The 27587-nt window shown below is 47.1% G+C and overlaps 1 protein-coding gene across 1 annotated transcript in view; it reads left to right on the top strand.

Moving 5' to 3' along the window:
* EHD2 (EH domain containing 2) overlaps positions 1 to 24765 on the top strand; it is a 44787-nt gene extending 20022 nt beyond the window's left edge. Inside the window, exons 3-5 of the mRNA XM_075323538.1 lie at positions 1824 to 2236; positions 17724 to 17888; positions 21879 to 24765. Coding sequence (XP_075179653.1) covers positions 1824 to 2236; positions 17724 to 17888; positions 21879 to 22415 — 1115 coding nt within the window. The 3' untranslated portion in view covers positions 22416 to 24765. The remainder of the gene's footprint in view (positions 1 to 1823; positions 2237 to 17723; positions 17889 to 21878) is intronic.
* The last annotated feature ends 2822 nt before the right edge of the window (positions 24766 to 27587 follow it).

Below are 27587 nucleotides of genomic sequence, written 5' to 3' on the forward strand. Positions count from 1 at the left end.
AACGCCGCTGTTCTCCTCAATCCGGCGATGTTTTTCTTTTGTTCCTGCGACTTTCCGTTCCTGAGATATGGCCCCTTCTTCCTTGTATATTAATCTAGTCTTTTATCCAATTGGGTGTGGTTCATCCACATTGAAGACTTGAGGACTACACCCACTTGTCAAAAGAGACTAAATTTATTTAAAGAGAAGAAGTGGCCATATCTCAGGAATGGAGAGGAGCAGGAAAAAAAGGAAGACGACGACGGATTCAGGAGAACAGCGGCATTCACACCAGGTTGGTGATGGTACGACATCCAGCACCCTCACTGATCAGCTGTCTACAACACCCCAGCTCTATAGACTGTGTACTGCCCGTTCTAGGGTCTTGCATCATTGCTCACATTGTATTAAATAGGAGCTAGATCTACTGACAGCTGATCAATGGTGGTACCAGCTGTTGGACCCCCATAATCCAATACCGATAACCTATTTTAAGGAACTGTAATCTGTATCCAGTCTATAGACTTCATCTTCCCCCAATGTTCGAAGCTATTGAGACTAATGAGAATATTTTCAATGTTCCTAGAGTGCAACTGTCCAGAGACCATAACGGCCTTAATGGGGACTCAATACTTTAGAACAAATTTACATCGCATTGTTCTATTTTAAAGAGGATCCATCACTTGTCATAAATATGTATTTTTTTTTTTACCTGGCGTAAACGCCGCTGTTCTCCTGAATCCGGAGATGTTTTTCTTTTGTTCCTGCGCCTTTCCATTCCTGAGATATGGCCCCTTCTTCCTTGTATATAAATCTAGTCTTTTATCCAATTGGGTGTGGTTCATCCATTTTGAAGACTTGAGGACAACACCCACTTGTCAAAAGAGACTAGATTTATTTAAAGGGAAGAGGGGGCCATATCTCAGGAATGGAGAGGAGCAGGAACAAAAGGAAGATAACGCCGGATTCAGGAGGACAGCGGCATTTACATCAGGTAGAATAGGAAATCAGTATCAGGTTGGCGGTGGTAAGACATCCGGAACCCTCAGTGATCAGCTGTCCAGTCGGCGACAGAACACCCCAGCTCCACAGACTGTGTACTGGCCATTCTAGGGTCTTACATCTTTGCTTACATTGACGTTAATAGGAGCTGAGATAGCTACATCTACTGCCAACCGATCAGAGGTGGTACCAGCTGTCAGACCGACATAATCTGATACTGATGATGTCAAGGAGAAATTCCATAGTTTTCGGGAAATCTCCTTCTTCTTAACAGTGAATGTCTGCTGTAATCTCTGATTAATAGCCACTGAGAGCCGGCGGAGGAATCCTCACCACACAAATTAGCTGGTACGAATTCCTTCTCAGTGAAGGTGCACAAGAGAGTGCTTTATTTATTTTTTTACAAGCCTTTTATAGAGTAGTAATGAGTAAATCTTTCAGTAAAATGTCTAAGTATGCCATTGGCTATATTAAAGCATATGCAGAAAACCGGTGACACTTATGCATTTTTTTGGGTCTTACCATCTAGCACCTCCTGTGTCTCCAACTCCATATCTTGCAAAGTTTTTGGCACGTAGCACCTCAGGCCATAAATTTAGACTTGCGCAGATAGCCAGTCTTTGATATCAACATCTGCATTCCGTTCCTTTGTATCGGTCTTCAGCTGCTGACCTTGGAGTAGACATACTTGCTTTCCTGAGACCAGCAGTAATCAGAAAACAGGCTCTTCCTTCTTAATGACCTATTCTAAGAAACTGCCATCTGTATCAAATCTATAGAATACATCTTCCCCTAATGTTCGCAGCTATTGAGACTAATGAGAATATTTTAATTGTTCCCAGGTTACGATTTTCCATCCGTCCTACAATGGTTTGCTGAGCGAGTTGATCGTATCATTCTCCTCTTTGATGCCCACAAGTTGGAGATTTCAGATGAGTTTTCCGAGGCCATTAGAGCCCTAAAGGGTAACGAGGACAAGATACGCGTTGTCCTGAATAAGGCTGACATGGTGGAGACCCAGCAACTGATGCGCGTGTATGGCGCCTTGATGTGGTCCTTGGGCAAAGTGTTCAATACCCCCGAAGTTCTACGGGTCTACATTGGCTCCTTCTGGTCTGAGCCGCTGATGATCTCCGACAACAGGCGTCTGTTTGAACTTGAGGAGCAGGACTTGTTCCAAGATATCCAGAACCTGCCGAGGAACTCGGCTCTGCGCAAACTCAATGACCTGGTGAAAAGAGCGCGGCTGGTGAGGGTAAGTCACAGCTTTGTCCTTTTTGTATTATTTTTCTTAGATTTTTTTTTTCAGGATGATTTTTGTTATGATAATAATAATAATTTTATTCATTTATATAGTGCTGTTAATTCCACAGAGCTTTACATACATTGGTAACACTGTCCCCATTGGGGCTCACAATCTAGAGTCCCTATCTGTATGTCTTGGGAGGAAACCAGAGTACCCGGAGGAAACCCACGCAAACACAGGGAGAACATACAAACTCCTTGCAGATGGTGTCCTTGGTGGGATTTGTACCCAGGACCCCAGCGCTGCAAGACTGCAGTGCTAACCACTGAGCCACCACAAGACTACAGTGCTAACCACTGAGCCACCATGCGTATCTGTCATTGTCAAATGTCCAACCTGTCCAGCCATAGTTAGGACTTGGGAGAAGGAGCCGATTTGCTTGGCATGTAAAGCAACTGTATCATCACAAGGAAAGAATGGAGAGGTCACACTCCCCAATCTAGAGCGCCACCTGCTGTCTGCTTAACACTGCCCCTCTATAGTATAAGCCTGCAGCTGTTGTATACTCCAATAATACCAGCATTTATGGCTGTTACCAAACTTTAGGTGACATATTGATGTTACATCCTTTACGTAAAAAGTGACAGATTACATCATCTCAAGGTTTTTGGGTTTTTTTACATATTTTTTTGTGCATATCTGGTGATGTTTTTGATATGTTCTCTTAAATTTAATTTCAACCTTATCTAATTGCAGCAGATTTTTGGTGCAGTTTCTGCTCTGAATATCTGCAGCAATCAGTATGTCAATGAGGATAACAAATTTTGAAAAAAATCAATACATTGCTGAAAAGTCTGAACCAATTCATATTAGCAATTTAATTGTATCCAGAAAATAGTAGAAAAATCCATGCAGAATGTAGGGATGCTGCAAATCAGCCTGTAAAATTCTAGTGCAATGCAAGGGGTAAAATTATGAAAAAATCTGCTAGTGACGCCACTAACATTTTTATAGTGGATTGGGTTCATTTGTGTAAAAATCAGTTCCCTGAGTGGAGGAAAATAAGTGCTCAGTTACTTCAGTAACATCATACACTTATGCGCTCATTCCCCTCCGCAGGCAGCAATAGGACAGATACCTTATGTGTCTGGAGCTTAGTACCACTCCCTTTTGTTTATCTATTTTACTCATTTATACAGCAACATGATATTATGCAGTGTTATAAAGATATGATCATCACTGTCCCCATTGGGGCTCACAATCTAAAGTCCCTATCAGTATGTCTATGGTGTGTTAGAGGAAAACAGAGTACCTAGAGGAAACCCATGCAAACACAGAGAGAACATACAGACTCCAGGCAGATGTTGTCCTTAGTGGGATTTGAACCCAGGACCCCAGCGCTGCAGTGCTAATGGCTGAGCCACCATGCTGCCCATATATAGTACAGAGCTAACCACTGAGTCACCGTGCTACCCATATATAGTACAGTGCTAACCACTGAGTCACCGTGCTGCCCATATATAGTACAGAGCTAACCACTGAGGCACCGTGCTGCCCATATATAGTACAGAGATAACCACTGAGTCACCGTGCTGCCCATATATAGTACAGTGCTAACCACTGAGTCACCGTGCTACCCATACACAATACACAGCTAACCACTGAGCCACCGTGCTACCCATATATAGTACAGTGCTAACCACTGAGTCACCATGCTGCCCATATATAGTACAGTGCTAACCACTGAGTCACTGTGCTTCCCATATATAGTACAGTGCTAACCACTGAGCCACCGTGCTGCCCATATATAGTATAGTGCTAACCACTGAGCCACCATGCGGTCCATATAAAGTATAGTGCTAACCACTGAGCCACCGTGCTGCCCATATATAATACAGTCCTCACCACTGAGCCATCATGCTGTCCATATATAGTATAGTGCTAACTACTGAGCCATCATGCTGTCCATATATAGTATAGTGCTAACCACTGAGCCACCTTGCTGTCCATAGATAATACAGTGCTCACCACTGAGCCATCATGCTGTCCATATATAGCACAGTGCTAACCACTGAGTCACTGTGCTGTCCATATATAGCACAGTGCTAACCGCTGAGCCACTGTGCTATCCATATATAGCACAGTGCTAACCACTGAGCCACCGTGCTGCCCATATTAGCATGCTCTGTACAGCTTTTTAAAAGGCGGTGGACAAAATGACTCCCAGCATGCTCTACTATAGAGAATAAACAACAGTTTGCAAATCCGAACAAAACTTTTTGAATGTACAGAGGAAAAAGCAGGTGACATCCTGTACATGGATGTGTATGTATAGATACATGTATGTACATGTGTATGCAGCGTGTGCAATCCGTGATCTAATAGAGGCCCAGTGCTCCTATTTCAGACAGTGCAGGGCCGCACCGTGTCATAGAGCGCTGTATTTGGAAGGGAAGTGAATATGCAGACCCCCATAGTGAGGATATTTAAGAACATAAACACCCAGCAGGGGTCCAGTTATCGAGGTGACACGATCACTCAGCAATAGGATGGGAGTCTCCTGGTGCAGGGGTCCAGGAGTGCGGCCATAGGGGCAGAGTTACTGATGTATTGGTGTATAGACATTGGGGAGAAATTAACTAAAATTTGACTTATAATATCACATCAAGCTTCCGATCTATGATATTTAATGTGTATTTTACAGACTTTTTTCGCAGCTCATTTGACAAAGGGGAGTGGTCCAGTGACTTTAATTGAAAAAGGGGTGTGGCTTAAAATATTACTCTGTGCGCCAAAACGTAAGCCATCCAATAAGTGGTGCAAAGTTTTGCAAAAGTGACTACTTTTATTGGGGCAGAGACCCTGATTCCTGCGATGTGTCACTTACTGGGCTGCTTGTTACAGTTTTGATAAAATAACAGTTTAATCTTTTGCTGATCTACCAGCTCTCTGAATACTGAGCTCTGTATAACCCCGCCCACACCACTGATTGGCAACTTTCTGTGTGCACTGTGCATAGGCAGAAACTGCCAATCAATGTTGGGGTTATGGAGGATGACATGGAAACAAGTTTACTAGTCCTGTAGTGATAATCTCCTGCTAGTTAAAGTGACTATCAAAACCACAGCAAGCAGCCCAGTAAGTAACACATCGCTGGAAGCAGGATATCTGCCCCTACATCATACTGTTCTCATAATAAGTGGCAAAAACGTGGTTACAGATTCCCTTTAAGAATGTTGTAATATTAATTTTAGAGCGTCTTCTCTTTGAAACTCTGTTTTGCTGTTCCTCTGTTACTCTTCCTGGTAATGTATGAAGAAACTGACAATTGTTTTTTTTTTTTTCTATAAGATGTTTCACTAAAAGTGTTTGACCCTGTCCAATCCTTAGGCTATGTGCGCACGTTGCGTACTAGCCCTGCAGAAATTTCTGCAGCGATCTGAAGAGCACATGTGCGCTTTAGATCGCTGCAGAAATGTCCGTAGTGAGCGCCGATTCCATGCGCTCTGCCTGCAGCTCCTCCCATAGACAGAGCAGGAGCTGCCGGCAAAGCGCAGGAAAGAAGTGACATGTCACTTCTTTTTGCGCAGCGCTTCGGCAGTAGCCGAAGCGCTGCGCTCTGAGACGCCACGTGCGCACGGCCCCTGCACAATCTCCATAGACTGTGCAGGGGACGCAGGACGCATGCAGTTATGCTGCGCTGCAAAGCGCAGCGTAACTGCATGAATTTACGCAACGTGCGCACATAGCCTTAGTCTAAGGCTATGTGCCCACGCTAGAATGTCCCTGCGGATTTTTTTGCCTGAAAATCCGCGACTTTCGCGGCAAATCCGCACCCGCGGATTTGCCGCGGATTTACCGCGGATTTGCCGCGGATTTTGATGCGGATTTTTTTTTTTTTTTTTTTCCCATTCAAAGCCAAAAATCCGCACCAAATCTGCACCAAACAATTGACATGCTGCAGATTTTTCCGCATCAAAATCCGCGGCAAATCCGCCGCGGAAAAATCCGCAGCATGGGCACAGCATTTCCAAAATGCCATTGAAATGGCTTGGAAGTGCTGCTGCTGCAGATTTTCGGCAAATCCGCGGTAAATCCGCGGCAAAATCCGCGGTAAATCCGCGGTAAATCCTGTAGCGTGGGCACATAGCCTAAGGCCTAATTCACATATCAGTATTTTGCATCAGTGTTTTTATGCCAAACCCAGGAGTGGAACTTACAGAGAAAAACTATAATTGAAATATTGACGCCTGTAATTTGGAGACACCCTGGTTTTATACACCAAATACTGATCAAAAATACTGTCGTGTGAACAATGCTTAACTATGTAGGCACATGCTATTGACAAGATAAGTGGTAATGCCCGGTTGTCAATTTATTCATATTTACAGGAGGAACAACTGAAGGGACACCCCTACACAGATTTCTATATCTCCAGGAGGAATAACTGAGGGACAGCCCTACACATATTTCTATATTTCCAGGAGGAACAACCGAGGGACAGCCCTACACATATTTCTATATTTCCAGGAGGAATAACTGAGGGATATCCCTACACATATGTCTATATTTCCAGGAGGAAAAACTGAGGGACACCCCTACACATATTTCCATATTTCCAGGAGGAACAACTGAGGGACAGCCTTGCACATATTCCTATATTTCCTGGAGGAAAAACTGAGGGACAGCCTTGCACATATTTCTATATTTCCAGGTGGAAAAACTGAGGGACAGCCCTACATATATTTCTGTATTTCCAGGAGGAACACCTGAGGGAAAGCCCTCCATATATTTCTAGATTTCCAGGAGGAACACCTGAGGGACAGCCCTACATATATTTCTAGATTTCCAGGAGAAACACCTGAGGGACAGCCCTACATATATTTCTAGATTTCCAGAAGGAACACCTGAGGGACAGTTCTACATATATTTCTAGATTTCCAGGAGAAACAACTGAGGGACAGCCCTACACCTATTTCTAGATTTCCAGGAGGAACACCTGAGGGACAGCCCTACATATATTTCTAGATTTCCAGGAGGAACAACTGAGGGAAAGTCTTACACATATTTCTAAGAAAAGACATTCATGGGGAGTAGAAGCCTTTATGAAAGTAGACGTACTTAAAGGGAAATTGCAATATTTATGTGAGAGCTTTTGATGATGGCGGCCGCACATTAGCGCTGACTTTTGTAGGACCTCCTTGAGGTTTGCTCCTGAGTGTCACGCGAGGACGCATATCATAACAATACTTTATAAAAGATAAAACCCCCTCCGGGTGTATGTGCAATATTCTATATTTGGGGATGGAGGAGAGGGTGGCGGGCCGTACATGGGTGTCGGGGCCTGTCCTGACAGTAGATGATTTCATTTGCTTCTCTTTCAGGCTCTGGCATCCAGGCTGGGAAAATGGTGTGTGACCCAAAGCCAGCACATTCCAGGGAGTTTACTCACCGGGGAGCGAGCGGGAGAGAGGGGAGAAAGAAGGGAGCGAGGGAGAGGTAAGGCGGGAGAGAGAGGAGAAAGAAGGGAGCGAGGGAGAGGTAAGGCGGGAAAGAGGGGAGAAAGAAGGGAGCGAGGGAGAGGTAAGGCGGGAGAGAGGGGAGAAAGAAGGGAGCGAGGGAGAGGTAAGGCGGGAGAGAGAGGAGAAAGAAGGGAGCGAGGGAGAGGTAAGGCGGGAGAGAGGGGAGAAAGAAGGGAGCGAGGGAGAGGTAAGGCGGGAGAGAGAGGAGAAAGAAGGGAGCGAGGGAGAGGTAAGGCGGGAGAGAGGGGAGAAAGAAGGGAGCGAGGGAGAGAGGGGTGCGAGGGAGAGGTAAGGTGGGAGAGAGGGGAGAAAGAAGGGAGCGAGGGAGAGAGGGGTGCGAGGGAGAGGTAAGGTGGGAGAGAGAGGAGAAAGAAGGGAGCGAGGGAGAGGTAAGGCGGGAGAGAGGGGAGAAAGAAGGGAGCGAGGGAGAGAGGGGTGCGAGGGAGAGGTAAGGTGGGAGAGAGAGGAGAAAGAAGGGAGCGAGGGAGAGGTAAGGCGGGAGAGAGGGGAGAAAGAAGGGAGCGAGGGAGAGGTAAGGCGGGAGAGAGGGGAGAAAGAAGGGAGCGAGGTAGAGGTAAAGCGGGAGAGAGAGGAGAAAGAAGGGAGCGAGGGAGAGGTAAGGCGGGAGAGAGGGGAGAAAGAAGGGTGCGAGGGAGAGGTAAGGTGGGAGAGAGAGGAGAAAGAAGGGAGCGAGGGAGAGGTAAGGCGGGAGAGAGGGGAGAAAGAAGGGAGCGAGGGAGAGGTAAGGCGGGAAAGAGGGGAGAAAGAAGGGAGCGAGGGAGAGGTAAGGCGGGAGAGAGGGGAGAAAGAAGGGTGCGAGGGAGAGGTAAGGTGGGAGAGAGAGGAGAAAGAAGGGAGCGAGGAGAAAGAAGGGAGCGAGGGAGAGGTAAGGCGGGAGAGAGGGGAGAAAGAAGGGTGCGAGGGAGAGGTAAGGTGGGAGAGAGAGGAGAAAGAAGGGAGCGAGGGAGAGGTAAGGCGGGAGAGAGGGGAGAAAGAGGGGGGCGAGGGAGAGGTAAGGTGGGAGAGAGAGGAGAAAGAAGGGAGCGAGGGAGAGGTAAGGCGGGAGAGAGGGGAGAAAGAAGGGTGCGAGGGAGAGGTAAGGTGGGAGAGAGAGGAGAAAGAAGGGAGCGAGGGAGAGGTAAGGCGGGAGAGAGGGGAGAAAGAAGGGTGCGAGGGAGAGGTAAGGTGGGAGAGAGAGGAGAAAGAAGGGAGCGAGGAGAAAGAAGGGAGCGAGGGAGAGGTAAGGCGGGAGAGAGGGGAGAAAGAAGGGTGCGAGGGAGAGGTAAGGTGGGAGAGAGAGGAGAAAGAAGGGAGCGAGGGAGAGGTAAGGCGGGAGAGAGGGGAGAAAGAGGGGGGCGAGGGAGAGGTAAGGTGGGAGAGAGAGGAGAAAGAAGGGAGCGAGGGAGAGGTAAGGCGGGAGAGAGGGGAGAAAGAAGGGTGCGAGGGAGAGGTAAGGTGGGAGAGAGAGGAGAAAGAAGGGAGCGAGGGAGAGGTAAGGCGGGAGAGAGGGGAGAAAGAAGGGTGCGAGGGAGAGGTAAGGTGGGAGAGAGAGGAGAAAGAAGGGAGCGAGGGAGAGGTAAGGCGGGAGAGAGGGGAGAAAGAAGGGTGCGAGGGAGAGGTAAGGTGGGAGAGAGAGGAGAAAGAAGGGAGCGAGGGAGAGGTAAGGCGGGAGAGAGGGGAGAAAGAAGGGTGCGAGGGAGAGGTAAGGTGGGAGAGAGAGGAGAAAGAAGGGAGCGAGGGAGAGGTAAGGCGGGAGAGAGGGGAGAAAGAAGGGAGCGATGGAGAGGTAAGGCGGGAAAGAGGGGAGAAAGAAGGGAGCGAGGGAGAGGTAAGGTGGGAGAGAGAGGAGAAAGAAGGGAGCGAGGAGAAAGAAGGGAGCGAGGGAGAGGTAAGGCGGGAGAGAGGGGAGAAAGAAGGGTGCGAGGGAGAGGTAAGGTGGGAGAGAGAGGAGAAAGAAGGGAGCGAGGGAGAGGTAAGGCGGGAGAGAGGGGAGAAAGAGGGGGGCGAGGGAGAGGTAAGGTGGGAGAGAGAGGAGAAAGAAGGGAGCGAGGGAGAGGTAAGGCGGGAGAGAGGGGAGAAAGAAGGGTGCGAGGGAGAGGTAAGGTGGGAGAGAGAGGAGAAAGGGAGCGAGGGAGAGGTAAGGCGGGAGAGAGAGGAGAAAGAAGGGAGCGAGGGAGAGGTAAGGCGGGAGAGAGGGGAGAAAGAAGGGAGCAAGGGAGAGGTAAGGCGGGGAAGGACGGAATACATGGAAAGGCTGGAAAAGCCGGGAAGTCAGGATAGTCACACTTGGAGCTAAACCTTATGGAAAACTCTCTGCCTTTTCCTCCGTGCAGAAAATCTGCCAAATAGTTTGTTTTCCACCGTGGCTCAGAAGTGCTCCCTTCCAAGTGTAGTTAGGTAAAACTGCCCCTGTCCTGAAATGCATTGTGTCTATCCTGCCTGGTATCAAGCACAAGCCTCACCAGCGCCCCCTATAAGAAACGTCTTACCACTGCTTTGTTCACTAATGCAGATCCGGGGGTGTTGTTCGTGGCTCGAGGGTCTCCGGACCCAGAGGCTTAGGGTTACACTCAAATGTAAAAGGGGGTATTTACAGGGGATTGTTATAGTTCGTGACGCCACCCGTGGTGTGCGGTAATTGGGAGTACCGCTGCTGCCGTTGGGAGTACCCGGGATGATGGAGTGGGGCAGCAAGATGACGTTACCCTCCACGGGTAGGGGTAGGCCCCAGGACTCTGGATGGTGATGCGGGGGTGCAGTGCAGGGGTCATTTGGGTACTCACTCAGCAATGAAGCAGACGCTGACAACAGGGTAAACCAAGTCTCTGACTGCCGCTGTCTCCTGAGGGGAGCTCGTCCGGGTCCCGTCCCTTGCAGCACTGCCTGGTGGTCCGTAACCTGCCTCCTGGCACAAAAGTTTAGATTGTCTGTTGTGGCCCGGTAGCTTGGAGCTTTCTGGGCCCCGCTCCCCACTGTGGCTAAGTGAAGGAGCCTGCTCTCAGGGGCTCACATTTGGGATTTCAGTGGGCCGCTTGTTTGGAAAGCCCTATCCCCCTCGTTGTGCTAGTGCCCCCAATCTCTGAGCTAGGCGGGAACAGTCCATAAAGGCCCTGTCCTCCGCAGGTTAATTGCCGGGTCACCTGAAGCTTCGCCCCAACCTAGGGTCCGTGTACCCCGACGTGCCTTCGGTCCCGGACTGGTGATAGGACCAGGCTGCTGACTGTCCTCCTTGATGGGTTCCAGGCACCTAGCCTCAATCCCCTGCGACCGGGAGTCTAACTCCTCTAGATCCAGACCACCGTCTGCGACCTAGTCTGCTTCTCCCCTGGGAGCTACAACTCCCAGCTTCCTCAGAGCTCCTCTCAGCTGGAGGGCTACCACCCAGCTCAACTGACACCTCCCATCTCCCTGCCTGACCCCTAGGTGGGCGGCCCTATTCCTGCTTAAGCAGCCCACTGGTGTGCCTGACAGGTGTGATAGCACACGGAGAGCAGGAACTTTTTACTCACCTGTCCTGGTGCTGCAGTCTCAGGCGCTGCTGCTTCCGGGTCCATGGTGCAGTGAATATTCATGAGCATAATGAGTGGGCCTGGAAGCAAGTGACAGCAGGCCATATTGGTCTTTTCATATGGGCCAAGTGGGCTTTTTGGGCCCCCTAAGCTCCAGGACCCAGGTGCGATTGCAACCACCACACCTGTTGCAGTTACGCCCCTGCATACCGTATGTATAACACTAAAGTCAGCTGAACACACCAATATCGAGTATCAGTCTGAGTATGGGCGCTCCCGAAGAGAAGGATCCGACCTGTTGGACTCCACTTGGCCTATACTTTTGTACTCTGGGAGATAAGCCAGAGGAGTCTGAGGAGCCGAGCGTTCCGGTTTGTGCGGAGGTCGGGATAGACAGCCTTGAGCCAAACGATTGTTCCACCGGCAGATATCTAACGTGTATGGGGTCTCTGGTGGTCTATCTACTTCTCTGTCTCTATCTTCTTCCTTACAGATGCATCTGGGTTTGACATTTTCATCTTCAATAATTTATTGTTGCACAGGATCTTTCGGAGTTGGAACACTCCACAAAATAACAATAATTTGGGGGTCTGTTTGTTGCCGGAGGGGTGGGGGCACACGGTAGGTACGTGCTTGTATGATTACATTGGGAAGCTAGCCGACGGCTCCAGAGACTGGCTGGAAACATTAGAACCTCCTTATCTCTTCCTGTCACCTTCTCGCCGTGTCCCCCCGCTTTGTCCTGTTAATGAGAGCAGTGTATGGGATTTCCTCACCGAGGGAGGGAGGTGTATATTATCCTAGTATAGGGACATCTGTAAAACCATTGCCTGGTGGGAGCTCGCCAGCCCTGTCTGCACTAAAATGAGGTAATACAGTCCTAATCAGTCAGAACTAAAGACGGCAAAAGTCGCATATAAAGTAGGTCCTACATTACATGAACCCTATATGAGGACTAGTCCGGGCTGGGCCAAGCAAAAACGTTATTGCATTACTTCACCTATAGCATACAGTAGATAGAGTGACTGTGTCATGATGTCTATGGGGGAATAGCAGGAAACTAGGGCTCCTAAGCTGACCCTTAGGCTAGGGAGTCCTATGCTATCCCTAGTCTCAGGGATACCCCTAAAGCTGAGGATGCCTTAGTCACCTTCCTGGCCCTGCTACTGAGCAGCCCTGATCTGATACCCCCTCCTCCTCCCCCAGGGGTGACCGGGACAGGAGTGAGATTAAATTCACAAAAGTAGACAAGACGGGGAAACCAAAACTCTGTAGCACAGCACGCACTCACAGAGGTATAAGACAATAAATGATAAGGAGGAAAACAAGAGCAGGTAGGAAACAACAAGACGATGGGTAAACTCCACAACCAGCAGGAAACTAGTGCTCCTAAGCTGACCCTCAGGGTAGGGGGTCCTATGCTATCCCTAGTCTCAGGGATAACCCTAAAGGTGAGGATGCCTGAGTCTCCTTCCTGGCCCTGCTACTGAGCAGCCCTGATCTGATACCCCCTCCTCCTACCCCAGGGGTGACTGGGACAGGAGTGAGATTACATTCATAAAAGTAGACAAGACTGGGAAACCAAAACTCTGTAGCACAGCACGCACTCACAGAGGTATAAGACAACAAAAGATAAGGAGGAAAACAAGAACAGTGCAGAAACAACAAGACGACTCCACAACCACTCCAGGCAAAAAGCAACACTTTCCAGTTAGTCTGAGACACCACAACACACAGACCAACACAGTATAACCTATAAATGGCATGGGTAAAAGATTTCATCCAGCTTAGATATGAGAGGAGCAGATGTGATTGGCTTCCTCACAACATGTGATCAAACCTAACGAGCAGGCTGGCAGAGGTCAACTCTTGCTAGCCTGACTATGACTGAGCACACAGCAGGTCGACGGCCGAGTCTGCCTGTGTTGATCAAAGAAACCATTGGGCGGAGTGTCAGAATATGCAATGTGAATGGAGCTTGATGCTGCCATGACAGTCGGAGAAGTTTGTGCAAAACTCTGTGTGACACTTTGGCATAAGTAAAGATAAAAAGCATGGACAGCGTCCAAGGGGTATCTAAAATTTTCTTTATTCATTCCATCAAGTTATGTTTCACCCTATGGGCTTTAAAAAGCATGTGACAGGACACAATTCTGACCCAAATTGTCAGTGGGTCCCAATCTAACGCTGTGCACATTTTGACAGGGCCAAGATTTACTTTTGGCTTCCATTGAACAGCCAGTGAACTTCATGGCAGGAAACATGATATCCACGATACCAAAAGAGTCTTGATGTTATGGCTTGTCCCTTTTTTCCCTGAATCTTCTGTTTAGGAACCATTGGTCTTCTTCACGTCTTACCTTTCAATGCGTGAATAAAGAGTTTTTGGACGGCTCCCACTATGAGTTTGTCACGTCAGGATATGGAGGCTATTTGAAGAGCCACACGGATTTAGTTTGTTTAGGGATCTCAACATCTCCAAGGGTTTTGTTTAGGAGTACAGTGCAGGTCAAAGAATTACAAGTGCAGGAAAGAAGGCAGAATTTATGGTCCTGTTGAGGTTGTTCTTCAGGACAAGGTCTGGCAATAAATTAGATCTGAGTGCTGGACAATAATCCTGGAGCTGGAAGAAATATTTTTCCTTCCACACATTAATCATCCATGTTTATAGCAAAAGAACTGGGACCAGAAACACAGACACATAGCCCGGTGTTGGGTTGTCCTCTTTGTGTAGAAACCTAGCTCAAATGAGCTTTTTCTTCTCAATACCATTCCTCTCTAGTAGTCTGATGGTACCCAGTGACCTAGAACTTTGCCCAGTTCTGTCCAAAAAGAGACCCTCTTACATTTCTTAGCTTTCGCTTGGCACTTAGTAGTCTTCCTTGCTCGGACAATGGTAATTAAAAAAATAAGTTATAGCAAGGACTGAGTAATGTTGCCAATTGGCCAATGATAATGGCCGAAAGATTAACTGCGACCACCTATAGTTCACATAGTCAATGGGTCCCAAGTATAGACCCCACCACCACCTTACAGCCGTCAAGGAATTTCTTATCATTTCATAATGCACCTGCTCTGTAATAAATAGGCAAGACCCTTGGAGCTGCACAATTTGCCAATTATTAGGAGCAAATATGACCCTAATTGATATTTTTCCATCTACTTTATGGCCCTCCCAAATACGTGCCTCCAGCCTCCGCTACCCCGGTGGCACTTGCTATACCAGAGACTTGCCTGTCCAACCCGGCTGTGCCTCCAGCCTCAGCCATCCCGGTGGTTCTACATTGCTAGTGACTCTGCCTTTCCGGCCTGCCAGTGCTGTCTGCCTCAAGCTAACCTGGTGGTCCCTGTCTACACTTGAGACTTAGCCCCGTCTGTGCCTTTCTAGTGACTGTGCCTGTCCGTCTCGGTTGTGCCATCTGCCTCAGCCATCCCGGATGTCCTAGCCTTGTAAGTGACTGCCTGTCCATCCTGGCCACGCCATCTGCCTTGCTAGTGACTCTGCCTATCTGTCCTGCCAGTGCTGTTTGACCCAAGTTACCCTGGTGGCCCCTGTATACATTTAAGACTCAGGTTGTTGGCACCTGTGTCCATTCCTGCCCTGAGGGTCAGCTGCCACAGTCCCGGAATCTACTCCATTAAAGGGTAGGTCCGGGGTTCCCCTGTGGTCCAGTGGGTCCACTTTTGCTCGACGCAGCACCATTTCTGGGGATGAGCGTTACACCCATACACTATAGTGCAAAGTCATCAATTTCTGCCTGTTTATGGGGGTTCTTGATCAACACCCTATTTCTTAGTTCTCAGGGAAGCTAGGACACCAAACGTTTGAAAGCAGCTTCCTCCACCCTTCCTTTCGGAATAGGTCAACCAAACATGCATGTGTATGTGTAGTGCCCCACGGGGTAAGCAGTTAAGTCTACTTGTCGCCGGGCTCTTTCGGGTCAGATCAGGCGGTGTCACGGGGTGGCCTTGCCCAGTTCCGTTGCCCCGAGGCGAACAGTTCAATGGTGGGGGAAGTGGGGTATTAGGAAAAGTTTGTCATGACACCACCTGTGGTATGCGGCCAGGGAATAGCCGCCGCTGCTGGGTTCCTCTCCAGGGCAGGTGTTTAAGGCAGCCGGGATGGTATCGCTCCCCAAAAGTGGAGCGGGCCCTGGGTAGATAATGAGGGTAGTAATGGCCATTGGCAACTAAGCGCTGGGCGGCGGTGCCGGTAAGGACAAGCCAACACAGTCTCTGCGGGTTCACGGTGTAGTTTACTCACAACTACAGCTGCCAGCCCGGTCACACTGGTCATTGCTGTGATGGGCACCAGTCAATCACTGGTGTTTTGAGAGAGAATGAGTGAGAGTTCTAGTTCTAGGGTGTCCCCCTCCACAGCTAGGTACCCCGGCTGAGCTCCCGCTCCAAGCTCCTGGGGCCGCTGAATTCCAAGTTCTCCAGAGATGTGTTGCCAGAACTATGGTCCTGACGGGTCTAACTGGCCATGATGTGCGTGTGTGGTGCCTATTTCTACTATAAAGTGAACCCCGCCCCCCCAGGTGGCTGGCTTCAGTGACCGGGAAGTCCATGTTCATATGAGCACCCCCCTCCCTGCTTACCCTGAGCCAACCCACATAATGTGAATGTTCCTAAGCTGTGTCCAGTGTGTGAATGTTGAACACGGGTGATTAACCCCCTCCTTACCTGATATAGATACCGCACCCTAATTTGGGTGTAGTACCCTGTGGCGACCAAAGCCTCAGGGGCGCTACATATGCAGGGTCTGAAAGAATAATTGTTGGTTGCATTAACACATTTGACCAACGGCTATTGAATGGACATTTTAAGGGTCCCTTACACTTTTTCATGAGGAACCCAGAAACTACTGATGGCAGCATTGAAGCGAGATATCTGCAGGATATAGTTATGCATATGCATTCAGGGAGAAAGTAACGATAGGAACGGGTGGTATCTTATCTCATCAATTTAATGGTTCCTGTCTCATCTTAAATAGATAAGCGGGTTGGTGTCAGTAATGGTATCAGTCCCAAAGGAAACTAAGAGCTTTTCTGTTATCCTGTTCCCCTTGAAGTGTTAGATGTCTCACGCTCCCGCCGGGCCCTGTCTTCCTACCATTCTCTCTATTGATGTTGTGGTCCGTATTATTCTCTGCCAACCCCGGAGAATTCTGTTGGCTTCCTTAGCAGGAAGAGAGCAGGATGCTGGTAGAAAGACCATGACGTGGATGGAGCAGACACCACAAGTGTCAGGCACATGTTTTTTCTTTTCTACGCCAAAAGCAAGGTTATCAAAAATGTGAAGACAATAAACGGGGCCGTGCCTGAGGGAGGAGGGTGCAAATCACAGTAATGACTTTTACATATGAGTTACATGGCGTTATTACAGGCGATTGTAACAGAACGACTTATGCAGCTTGTGTAGCTCACAGAGTTGTTATGAGGCCCATCAGTAAGGGGGACCTAGCTCAAAAATTCTCCATCTACCTTAATCATGGGTGATGTGAACTAAGGGGATCTCTCTCGGCCCCCAAATTAGCAAACCCAAGACAAGAAGAGTACCCTGATGACTACGCCATACTTACCCTAAAGTCCCCCATACACATTAGACTAACCTCGACCAAACCTGCCGCGATCAACGGGCTCGGTGCTATTTATTGGGGCCATGGATAGATGATATCAGGGGAATTAAGGATTCAACTTCCAATCCCTTTATCTTCCTAAAAATAAGCCACTGCTAAAGATGTCTGACAACACCTCTCTCATAGAGAACACAAGAACGCTCTTCCAAGGGAGGCTGTGTATCGGAGAGATGACCAAGATGAACCATAGTTTGGCCGATAGCCATCTAAGATGTATAGGGGAGTTGGGTCATTGGTAAAGGCTGAATTGGATGTAGTGTACTCCTAGTCGAGGGATGGTTGCATGAGCTATCTCAAGGATGTAGAACCATTTTAATTTTTGCAATTGGTTATTTTTGCCGAAACGCGTTGTCCGTAACGAACTATTTCCTGCAATTTATTATTTACAGCTCTGCTATGTATATATTTTAATTTTTCTATCAATAAATCCATTGTTTTTTGCGAACCGGACCTCTTGATATTTGCTGGATCACTCTTCCTTTTCTACATTGCTCAAGACCCACTCCCGGTCTGGATCCATGCAATATTCAGGATAACAGGAGGAACCATTCATTCAGAGCTTTCACGGGTGAGCTGGTCTACATCTCTCCATAAGGCTTCGATTCAACATCTGCAGCCACATTTATCTATATGAACACTGGAGAGAAGACGTGGCTCTATCCTTGAAATCTATTAATTGAACGAGCCAAGAAATTATTCATGGCATATTTTGCAAATATTCCATAAATTAATGAAATAAAGGGGTATTCTTAGGTGACATACTATAAAGTCTTACGTGGTTGAAAGCGGTTGCTACCAATTCTCATTCCATGTTTACCTTTCAGGTGCATGCTTACATCATCAGCTACTTAAAGAAGGAGATGCCTTCAGTCTTCCGGAAAGGAAACAAGAAGAAGCAGCTGATCAATGAGTTACCTGTTATTTATGCCAAGATTCAACTAGAACATCACATTTCTCCTGGAGATTTCCCCGATTGTGCCAAAATGCAGGTACAGTAGATAACTCTCTGATGAAAGCATTGTGGTGGCCACGTGATTATTTCCATTGTCTTTAACTTTGATATTTAAGATTTGATGGCTGGTAATGGCATCAGTACCATGTATGAGAATAAAGGGTGCTTTACACGCTGCGACATCGCTAGCGATTGCTAGCGATGTCGCGAGCGATAGCACCCGTCCCCGTCGTACGTGCGACATGTGTTGATCGCTGCCGTAGCGAACATTATCACTACGGCAGTGTCACACGCACATACCTGTTCAGCGACATCGCTGTGACTGCCGAACAATCCCTCCTTCAAGGGGGAGGTGCGTTCGGCGTCACCGCGACGTCACCGCGACATCACTAAGCGGCCGCCCGATAGCAGAGGGGCGGAGATGAGCATCCGGAACATGTCACCCACCTCCTTCCTTCCTCATTGCCGGTGGACGCAGGTAAGGAGATCTTTGTCGTTCCTGCGGTGTCACACATAGCGATGTGTTTGATGCCCCAGGAACGACGAACAACCTGCGGCATGCACCAACACCGATATTTCGTAAAGGAGCGACGTGTCAACGATCAACGATTTTTGCCGTTTTTGTGATCGTTGCTCCTTGGTGTCACACGCTGCGATGTCGCTAATGGCGCCGGATGTGCGTCACTAACGACGTGACCCCGACGATATATCGTTAGCGATGTCGCAGCGTGTAAAGCACCCTTTACTGCTTTTTAATTGTTGGCAATGACTGTAAATGTTTTTTTCTACAACTATTCAGTGTGGTCTATCGGAAAGTAGCACGATATCCATTTAACATACACAAAGATCATATAGATAAGATTCCGGGAAACTGAGCTCACTTTTACTCGCAGTACTCAGGGTTGAAAACTATTTGTGGCATCTAATTGCGCCACTGGCAAATTTCTACAACATTCACGTCCTTTTTCTTAAAATATCCCTCCGTACTCAGTCCCTACCTCGCCATTCCCCTTTGGTGGTCTTTCTATGTCCCAGTCTCTGCCTCCTTGAATTAAGAAACCTCCAAGAAACCAGTTATTCTAATAAGAGTTTTCAGACAGGTCTGGCATTGCATGGGAGATTTTCTGACTCTTCCAGTGGTTTGGGACGTTTCCCCTTATTCCAGAGTTGGCAGGTATACTTAAAACATATTAGATATACACTACAGTTCAAAAGTTTGGGGACACCCAGAAAATTTTGTCTTTTCCATGAAAAATCATACTTTTATTTATCAAACGAGTTGCATAATGAATAGAGAATATCGTCCAGACAGTAACGAGGTTAGAAATAATGATTTTTACTTGAAATAATAATTTTCTCCTCCAAACTTTGCTCTCGGCACAGCATTCTCCTTTGCAGCAATTCCAACTTTGCAGACCTTTGGCATTCTAGCTGTTAATTTGCGGAGGTAATCTGGAGATATTTCACCCCATGCTTCCCCCCCCAAGTTGGATTGGCTTGATGGGTGCTTTTTGCGCACCATGCGGTCAAGCTGCTCCCACAACAGCTCTATAGGGTTGAGATCTGGTGACTGGGCGTCCATTACATTACTCCATTACAGATACCAGCTGCCGGCTTCTTCCCTAAATAGTTCATGCATAATTCGGAGGTTGCTTTGTGTCATTGTCCTGTTGTAGGATGAAATTGGCTCCAATCAAGCGCTGTCCACAGGGTATGGCATGGCGTTGCAAAATGGAGTGATAGCCTTCCTTATTCAAAATCCCTTTTACCTTGTATAAATCTCCCACTTTACCAGCACCAAAGCAACCCCAGACCTTCACATTACCTCCACCATGCTTGACAGATGGCGTCAGGCGCTCTTCCATCATCTTTTCAGTTGTTCTGCATCTCACAAATGTTCTTCTGTGTGATCCAAACACCTCAGACTTGGATTCATCTGTCCATAACACTTTTTTCCAATCTTCCTCTGTCCAATATCTGTGTTCTTTTGTCCATATTAAAGGGAACCTGTCATCAGAAATTTTGCTTTAAACCTAAAAGTTTCCCCCTCTGCAGCACGTGGGCTGCATTCTAGAACGGTTCCTGTACTTTTTGTGGCCCCTTTTAAACCAAATTAAATACTTTATAAACTTGTACCTTTTGCTATGTAAATTTTGTAAATTGTCCATGGGGGTGGGCTCTCTGCTGACCGTTGCTGTTCCGCCAGCAGATTTACGCCGCGCCCCAACGCTGAATTTCATATCTCAGGACGCCGCCCCTGGGCGCCCGTGGTCCCGCGCATGCGCTGTGCGACTGTAGCAGGACTGTGCACTGTGTGCACGTGTGACCGCTGGTGACGTTTTGCGCAGGCACGAGGTTATGGGCGGCGCTGTGAGTGTCATCAGCAAGTGCCGCCCATAACCTCGTGACCGCACTTTCCCCTCTTCCTCCAGCGTTCTGCGCAAGCGCTTGCTGGCCAGATGACCCGACGTCACCTCTTTCCCATCTTGCCCTGCTGCAGGGTAAGATGGGAAGGAGGTGATGTCGGGTCATTTGGCCGGCGAGCGCTTGCGCAGAACGCTGGAGGCAGTGGGGGACAGCGCGTCCACGAGATTATGGGCGGACACTTGCGATGCAATCACAGCGCCGCCCATAATCTCGTGCTTGTGACACACGTCACCAGGTATCCTGGCATGGGCGGCACCTCGGGCGCAGTGGGCGGCGTCCTGATGGATGAAATGGAGCGTGGGGGGACGGCGTCAATCTGCTGGAGGAACAGCAACGGTCAGCAGAGAGCCCGCCCCCATGGACGATTTACAAAATTTACATAGCAAAAGGTACAAGTTTATAAAGTATTTAATTTGGTTTAAAAGGGGCCACAAAAAGTACAGGAACCTGCTAGAATGCAGCCCAGGAGCTGCAGAGGGGGAAACTTTTAGGTTTAAAGCTAAATTTCTGATGACAGGTTCCCTTTAATCTTTTCCTTTTATTAGCCAGTCTCAGATATGGCTTTTTTTGCCACTCTGCCCTGAAGGCCAGCATGCCGGAGTCGCCTCTTCACTGTAGACGTTGACACTGGCGTTTTGTGGGTACTATTTAATGAGGCTGCCAGTTGAGGACCTGTGAGGCGTCAATTTCTCAAACTAGAGACTCTAATGTACTCTTCTTGTTTCTCAGTTGTGCAGCGTGGCCTCCCACTTCTCTTTCTACTCTGGTTAGAGCCTGTTTGTGCTCTCCTCTGAAGGGAGTAGTACACACCGTTGTAAGAAATCTTCAGTTTCTTGGCAATTTTTCGCATGGAATATCCTCCATTTTTAATAACAAGAATAGACTGTTGAGTTTCACATGAAAGTTCTCTTTTTCTGGCCATTTTGAGAGTTTAATGGAACCAACAAATGTAATGCTACAGATTCTCAACTAGCTCAAAGGAAGGTCAGTTTTATAGCCTCTCTAATCAGAAAATCTGTTTTCAGCTGTGCTAACATACTTGCACAAGGGTTTTCAAGGGATTTTTAAACATCCATTAGCCTTCTAACACAGTTAGCAAACACAATGTACCATTAGAACACTGGAGTGGTGGTTGTTGGAAATGGGCCTCTATACACCTATGTAAATATTAGATTAAAAACCAGATGTTTGAAGCTAGAATAGTTATTTACCACATTAACAATGTTTAGAGTGTATTTCTGTTTAATGTAATGTTAGCTTCACTGAAAAAAAAATGTGCTTTTCTTTCAAAAATAAAGAAATATCTAAGTGACCCTAAACTTTTGAACTGTAGTGTACATTTCCCTCCGGGGATCACCTCTAAACTGTAAGAAAGCCCTGTAAGTAAGGGTTCAGTTTCCCCACTGTGCCCCCCAAGTGGTAATTAAGTATTAAATGGTGTTCAACCAATAGGTTATTACTTTTTGTACTGTAACCAAAAAGATGAGGATCCTCCATTAACTCAGAATTCTAAAATAGGCTATATGAAAAAGGGTTTTCTATACTGGATAACTGTTTCAAGTAATTTTCTAATGTTTATATTTTTCTTAACGTCCTACAGGAACAGCTCATGATTCACGACTTCACCAAATTTCACTCACTGAAGTTGAATATGATTGATATTCTTGACGAAATGCTAACAGTCGACATTGCCAAATTGATGCCCCTTCTCCGTCAGGAAGACTTGGAGACCACCGACAATGTTGTACAAGGAGGAGCCTTCGATGGGACTCACAATGGTCCTTTTGTTGAAGGTTCCTTCGATGGTATCTTAGAAGGCATTGATGATGAAGATTGGGTGGTTACAAAAGACAAACCCAAATACGATGAGATCTTCTTCAACTTAGCCCCCACTGATGGCAAGTTAACTGGCACAAAGGCAAAGAACTGGATGATAACAACCAAGTTACCCAACTCTGTCCTAGGCAAGATATGGAAACTTTCCGATGTTGACCGTGATGGCATGCTGGATGATGAAGAGTTTGCTTTAGCCAGTCATTTGATTGAAGTCAAACTGGATGGGCATGGGCTTCCTCCTGAGTTGCCCAGACATCTAGTCCCACCGTCCAAGAGGAGACAGAAGGGTTCTGCTGAATAAATGCTCTCGAGCTTCAAAATTCTTCTCCTTAACCCCAACCTATTGCACACTCACAAACTTGATGTCCTTCATAGGAACATTCCTCATCATAAGATACTAACCTGAGCAACTTATTCTAATGGCACAGTCTCTGCTTCAATATATCCAAGTTATTCATCATGTTTTAGAAGCTCAGAGCTCCTCAGGAGGGTGGCAGGAAATGTACATGGTTGAAGATAAGAAAAAGAGACCTGTTCTACCAAAGTATGGGCATAGCACCACACAGAACAACCCATGTTTACCCCACAGCCTTAAGTTACTAAGACTGTACATAAAATGTAGAAGAGCCTGGAACCACACACATTTCAGTAGGATAGATTAGCTGAAGCCATAGTGATGCTTCCTATACCCAGGGCCAAGGTTGAGTTTTCTGTTCTCGTCCTGTATTTCAAGCTTTAGCTATGGTAAAGTGGCTTGTTGGCACCCACCTGGCACTCAACACCCAGGGCAAGTACTATGCCCGTGACAATGCTTGTACTGTATGTTAGCCGTCTTCTCTGTGTTATTAACAGTGGCCATTTTGAATAAAGCTCAATTGGGTTGGTCATGTGAAAGAGTTGGGTTGAATTGGTCAGCTTGAGAGCAATCTGTAATGTATGTTGTTGCATAATCCACACTAGAAACGTAAAGTTGGTATATTCTGCTTTCCTCACTGAATGGAACATAAGCAGCAGGTCACCGTTATGTCTTATTGCTTTAATATATATATTTGTATACGTGTTTGCTTTAATAATATCACAGGCGTTCTGAATGAATTATGAAAGAATGTATGTAATTAATAGAGAATGCATGGCAAAATTAACAAAAAACGATCCGGAGTCTGCAGAACTGAGATTTACATTATTGCTGTCCTCAAGATAGACTGTGCTGAATTAGACCGGATAGACAATGTGTGCAACCCAGGCAGCTACATACGGGCCCTTCGGACATGGGGGATGTGAAAATTGATGGCACTTAAGGCCCTCCATATATATTAGACTAAAGTCAGCCGAACCCAACCACAAATGTGATGAGATGTTCCTCAACTTAAGGGCCATTTACACGCTGCGACATCGCTAACGATATATCGCCGGGGTCACGGTGTTAGTGACGCACATCCGGTGCTTTTAACGACATCGCAGCGTGTGACACCAAGGAGCGATGATCAACGATCACAAAAACATGAAAAATCGTTGCTCGTTCACACGTCGCTCCTTTTCCAAATATCATTGCTTCTGAAGGTATGATGTTGTTCCTCGTTCCTGCGGCAGCACACATCGCTATGTGTGACACCGCAGGAACGGTGAACATCTCCTTACCTGCGTCCACCGGCAATGAGGAAGGAAGGAGGTGGGCGGCATGTTTCGGCCGTTCATCTCCGCCCCTCCTCTGCTATTGGACGGCTGCCGTGTGATGTCGCTGTGACGCCGCACAAACCGCCCCCTTAGAAAGGAGGTGGATCGCCGGCCAGAGCGACGTCGCAGGGAAGGTAAGTCCGTGTGACGGGTGTAAGCGATGTTGTGCGCCACGGGCAGCGATTTGCCCGTGACACACAACCGACGGGGGCGGGTATGCTCGCTAGCGATATCGGTACCGATATCGCAGAGTGTAAAGTACCCTTTAGACCTCATTGATCTCAAATTAACTGGTACCAAGTTAAAGAGGTTGTCCATTACTTTAACACTGATGGCCTATACATAGGATAGGTCATCAATGTCTGATCATCCGCGGTCCGACACTTGGCACCCACATCGATCAGCTGTTCTCGCCACCAGATGATAGATAAACAGAGCGGCTCTCTAATATAGGTGCACTCGGGCAAAACGAGAATCGAGAATGAGAGTTCTAGTTCATGAGATAGAGCTCATTGCTGGAGGAACGATTGTTAAGCCAACAGCTATCGAGTGTGTATGGGGGCCATTACTGTCTTCTTCTTACTACACGGTATTTTTTTACCCTGGTGTCTTCCTATATGCTAGAAAGGCCTTTAGGCCTGTCGGGCACCAGAGTCTGAGGTGAAAGCTCCTCTTATATTTGTGAAGGATTTCTAGTAGCACTATGATAGAGATTACCCAAAACCAACACTTATCAAATTAGCATTTGGGGCCTATACAATGTGACCACCTGTTATAAGCTGATCATTTCGGGCAGTGCTCACCGCCTACTTCTAATGACCCGGATCTTGTCTGTAAATTGGAATAACATGCACACTTGACTACTATGTAATTCTGGTGCTCAGAAAGCAAATAAAACGGCTATTGGATATTAATATATCAGTCTATGCATTACTGAGCTGAACACTATACATGAAATAAATATTGTATATACTTTACGATGTCTAGTATTGCCATTTTGTTCAATGTCATGGTTAACAAACATGTTTAGATACATCGATCCTTCCACCCTGCTTTACCATTGAGTCCGTGGAGAGAGGCCTGCCTCATCCCCATTTTTATGGGTAGTGAGAACTTGGATGTCCTCTCCACCTGAAACATTGAGATCCTAGGGCTTTTCTTACAAGGAGTTTAGGAGTGTGCTGTGTCAAGGAACTCCTGTAGAGAGGCCTGTTTCAAATTTTTGCCATGTGACCCCCTCTTTTTCTATGTACTCCTCTGTATGACGTGATCTTGGGAAGGACATACCATTGGTGCAAGTTGCGCAGCCAAACAGGAGCCCACAACCACCTCCAAGGGCGAATTGTGCATTATGATCAGCTATTAGACTGCAAATGGCCTATATATTGTTTTTGCACAGAGGCCCTCTTCTTTCTGTGTCTGCTCCTGGCTTTATCTATTAAATGGATAAGAAATGTGTTGAATATGGGTAAACACCTGATATTTGGGGGGGTTAGAACCCTTGGTGGTGGTGCCTACAAGTGTCCATATATCTTCAATATTTCTAGGGTGAACATTTCCCACTTCCAAACACTCCCTGAGCCCCCCACTTGTCTCTGACATGGGTCTTTCATTGGGAATAAGCGATGTTAGACACTGTCTGTGTCTTACTATCCCCTGATCAAAAGCATTGGGCATGGAAAACGTCAACATGTCTCATCCTTTTTCTCCATACATATAAATCAGATGGTGCCACCAAAATCGTCCGACTTGACAACTTTGCCCTAATATGTATAGACATCTTAGGTTCTGCAAATGGCTTTGAGGAGCTACAGTACATATATTATAATAATTCTGATTTATAAGCCCACCCAAAATGTCTCCTTCGCAGACATAGCAGTCAAATACTTGGCCAGATGTGACATCCAGTTAGATGGTAGTCCTCAAAATCACTATGATATTAGTTTCCAAGGCCAGTTGGCTACATGTTTTCCGACCAATATAGCAAACTTTGCCAGATGGGTAAGAAATATCAACCACCGCTTTGGTCCAACCTGAAGGCTGAAAGCAAGGACCATTTAAGAATTCAGCCCAATTAGGCCTTTCCTAACCTATTTTTGGGGGGTGTGAGGGCTTTAACCTTCTATATATTTATACAAGATGCCCTATCCAGAGTGTAACCTTGGCCATAGGTGAATTAAAGCCATCTCTATCCTCAGATGTGCCGTTAAATCTACATTGCATTGCCATGACCCATCTTTGAGTCCTCCTGCAAGGTGAGAAGAAGATTTACACCCTTTCACTGATGGAAAGTAGGTTAAAGATTACGAAGGTTCATATTTGACACTCTCATTGTAAGCCAATGGCTCCGTCTAGGGAACACATGAATACCGTGCTCGGGTATGTAGAGGGAAATGCAGAGTAGGGAGGAGAAGGCTCTGGGTGTATCCATTCTAAATATTACATCCAGACGTTTTTTATGTGATCCTGATCGTTTTATTTTTACCACATATGAAGTTCTTGGCTTGTGTCCATAAGAGCTGACGCCCAGGCATCTTCACATTTACACCATTATCTTCTATTAAAACCCATCTGAGATGTCGCTCTGCACAGAAATACTGCCGACTGCTCGGCATAACCTCTACACGACCACAGTGGGGGATAGGTATAAGGCTATGTGCGCACGTTGCGTAAATACATGCAGTTACGCTGTGCTTTGTAGCGCAGCGTAACTGCATGCGTCCTGCGTCCCCTGCACAGTCTATGGAGATTGTGCAGGGGCCGTGCGCACGTGGCGTTTTAGAGCGCAGCACTTCGGCTACTGCCGAAGCGCTGCGTAAAAAGAAGTGACATGTCACTTCTTTCCTGCGCTTTGCCGGCAGCTCCTGCTCTGTCTATGGGAGGAGCTGCAGGCAGAGTGCATGGAATTGGCTTCACTACGGACATTTCTGCAGCGATTTAAAGCGCACATGTGCTCTTCAGATCGCTGCAGAAATTTCTGCAGTGAACTGTACGCAACGTGCGCACATAGCCTAAAAGTAGGGTAAAATACCAGCGGCAGGAGAAATCTGGCATCAGAGCATTTGGGGAATCCATGGATATTCACACACAGAAGATTAGTAGCAGAAATGTTTGAATCTGAAAATCAATGCATTGTAATATGGTATGTGGAATTTGGCACAAGACCGTCTATAATTCACATTTAGGCCGGGTTCAGAGAGGAGTGTATGAAATATCATCTGATTTTCATCCAGAAAAAAAACCTGACTTTTTTTTCCGTATTGTCATCCAGTTACAATAGTTTCTTATATTAAAATTCTCAAATAAGCAATACACTTGCATTGAGTGAGGCCGCACCCATCTAGTCGGAATCTGCATATTGCATACATACGGCCACGTGCTCTGACAATAGAGAATACACACAGCGCACCGTGCGTGCTATGTGAGGATTCACAAGTCTGCAGTCACATAGAGTCAGTGGCGTACAATGGCGGCAAATCAGATAGCCATTATGGGGCCCGTGATTTGGGGGGGCCCGCTGCCAGCGCTGGGCCCCTCCAGCCCAGGATTGCACTTTCAACTGTATCGGCAAAACAGATGCCGATACAATTGAAAGCAATGGTGAAAGAGGAAGCGGACAGACACTCCCTCCTCCATCATTCTCCTGCTGTGTCTGCACTCTGACATCTCTGCACAGTGGACGCGATGACGTCGCTACTGTGCACCCGTTGTGCAGAGATGCAGAAAACATGCCACTGCAAAGAACGGAGCAGCAGGGGAAAGAGGAGAAGTGAGTATTTATTTTATTTTTTTAAATAAG

The sequence above is a fragment of the Anomaloglossus baeobatrachus genome, chromosome 9 (genome assembly GCF_048569485.1).
Source record: "Anomaloglossus baeobatrachus isolate aAnoBae1 chromosome 9, aAnoBae1.hap1, whole genome shotgun sequence".
Lineage (NCBI taxonomy): Eukaryota > Metazoa > Chordata > Amphibia > Anura > Aromobatidae > Anomaloglossus > Anomaloglossus baeobatrachus.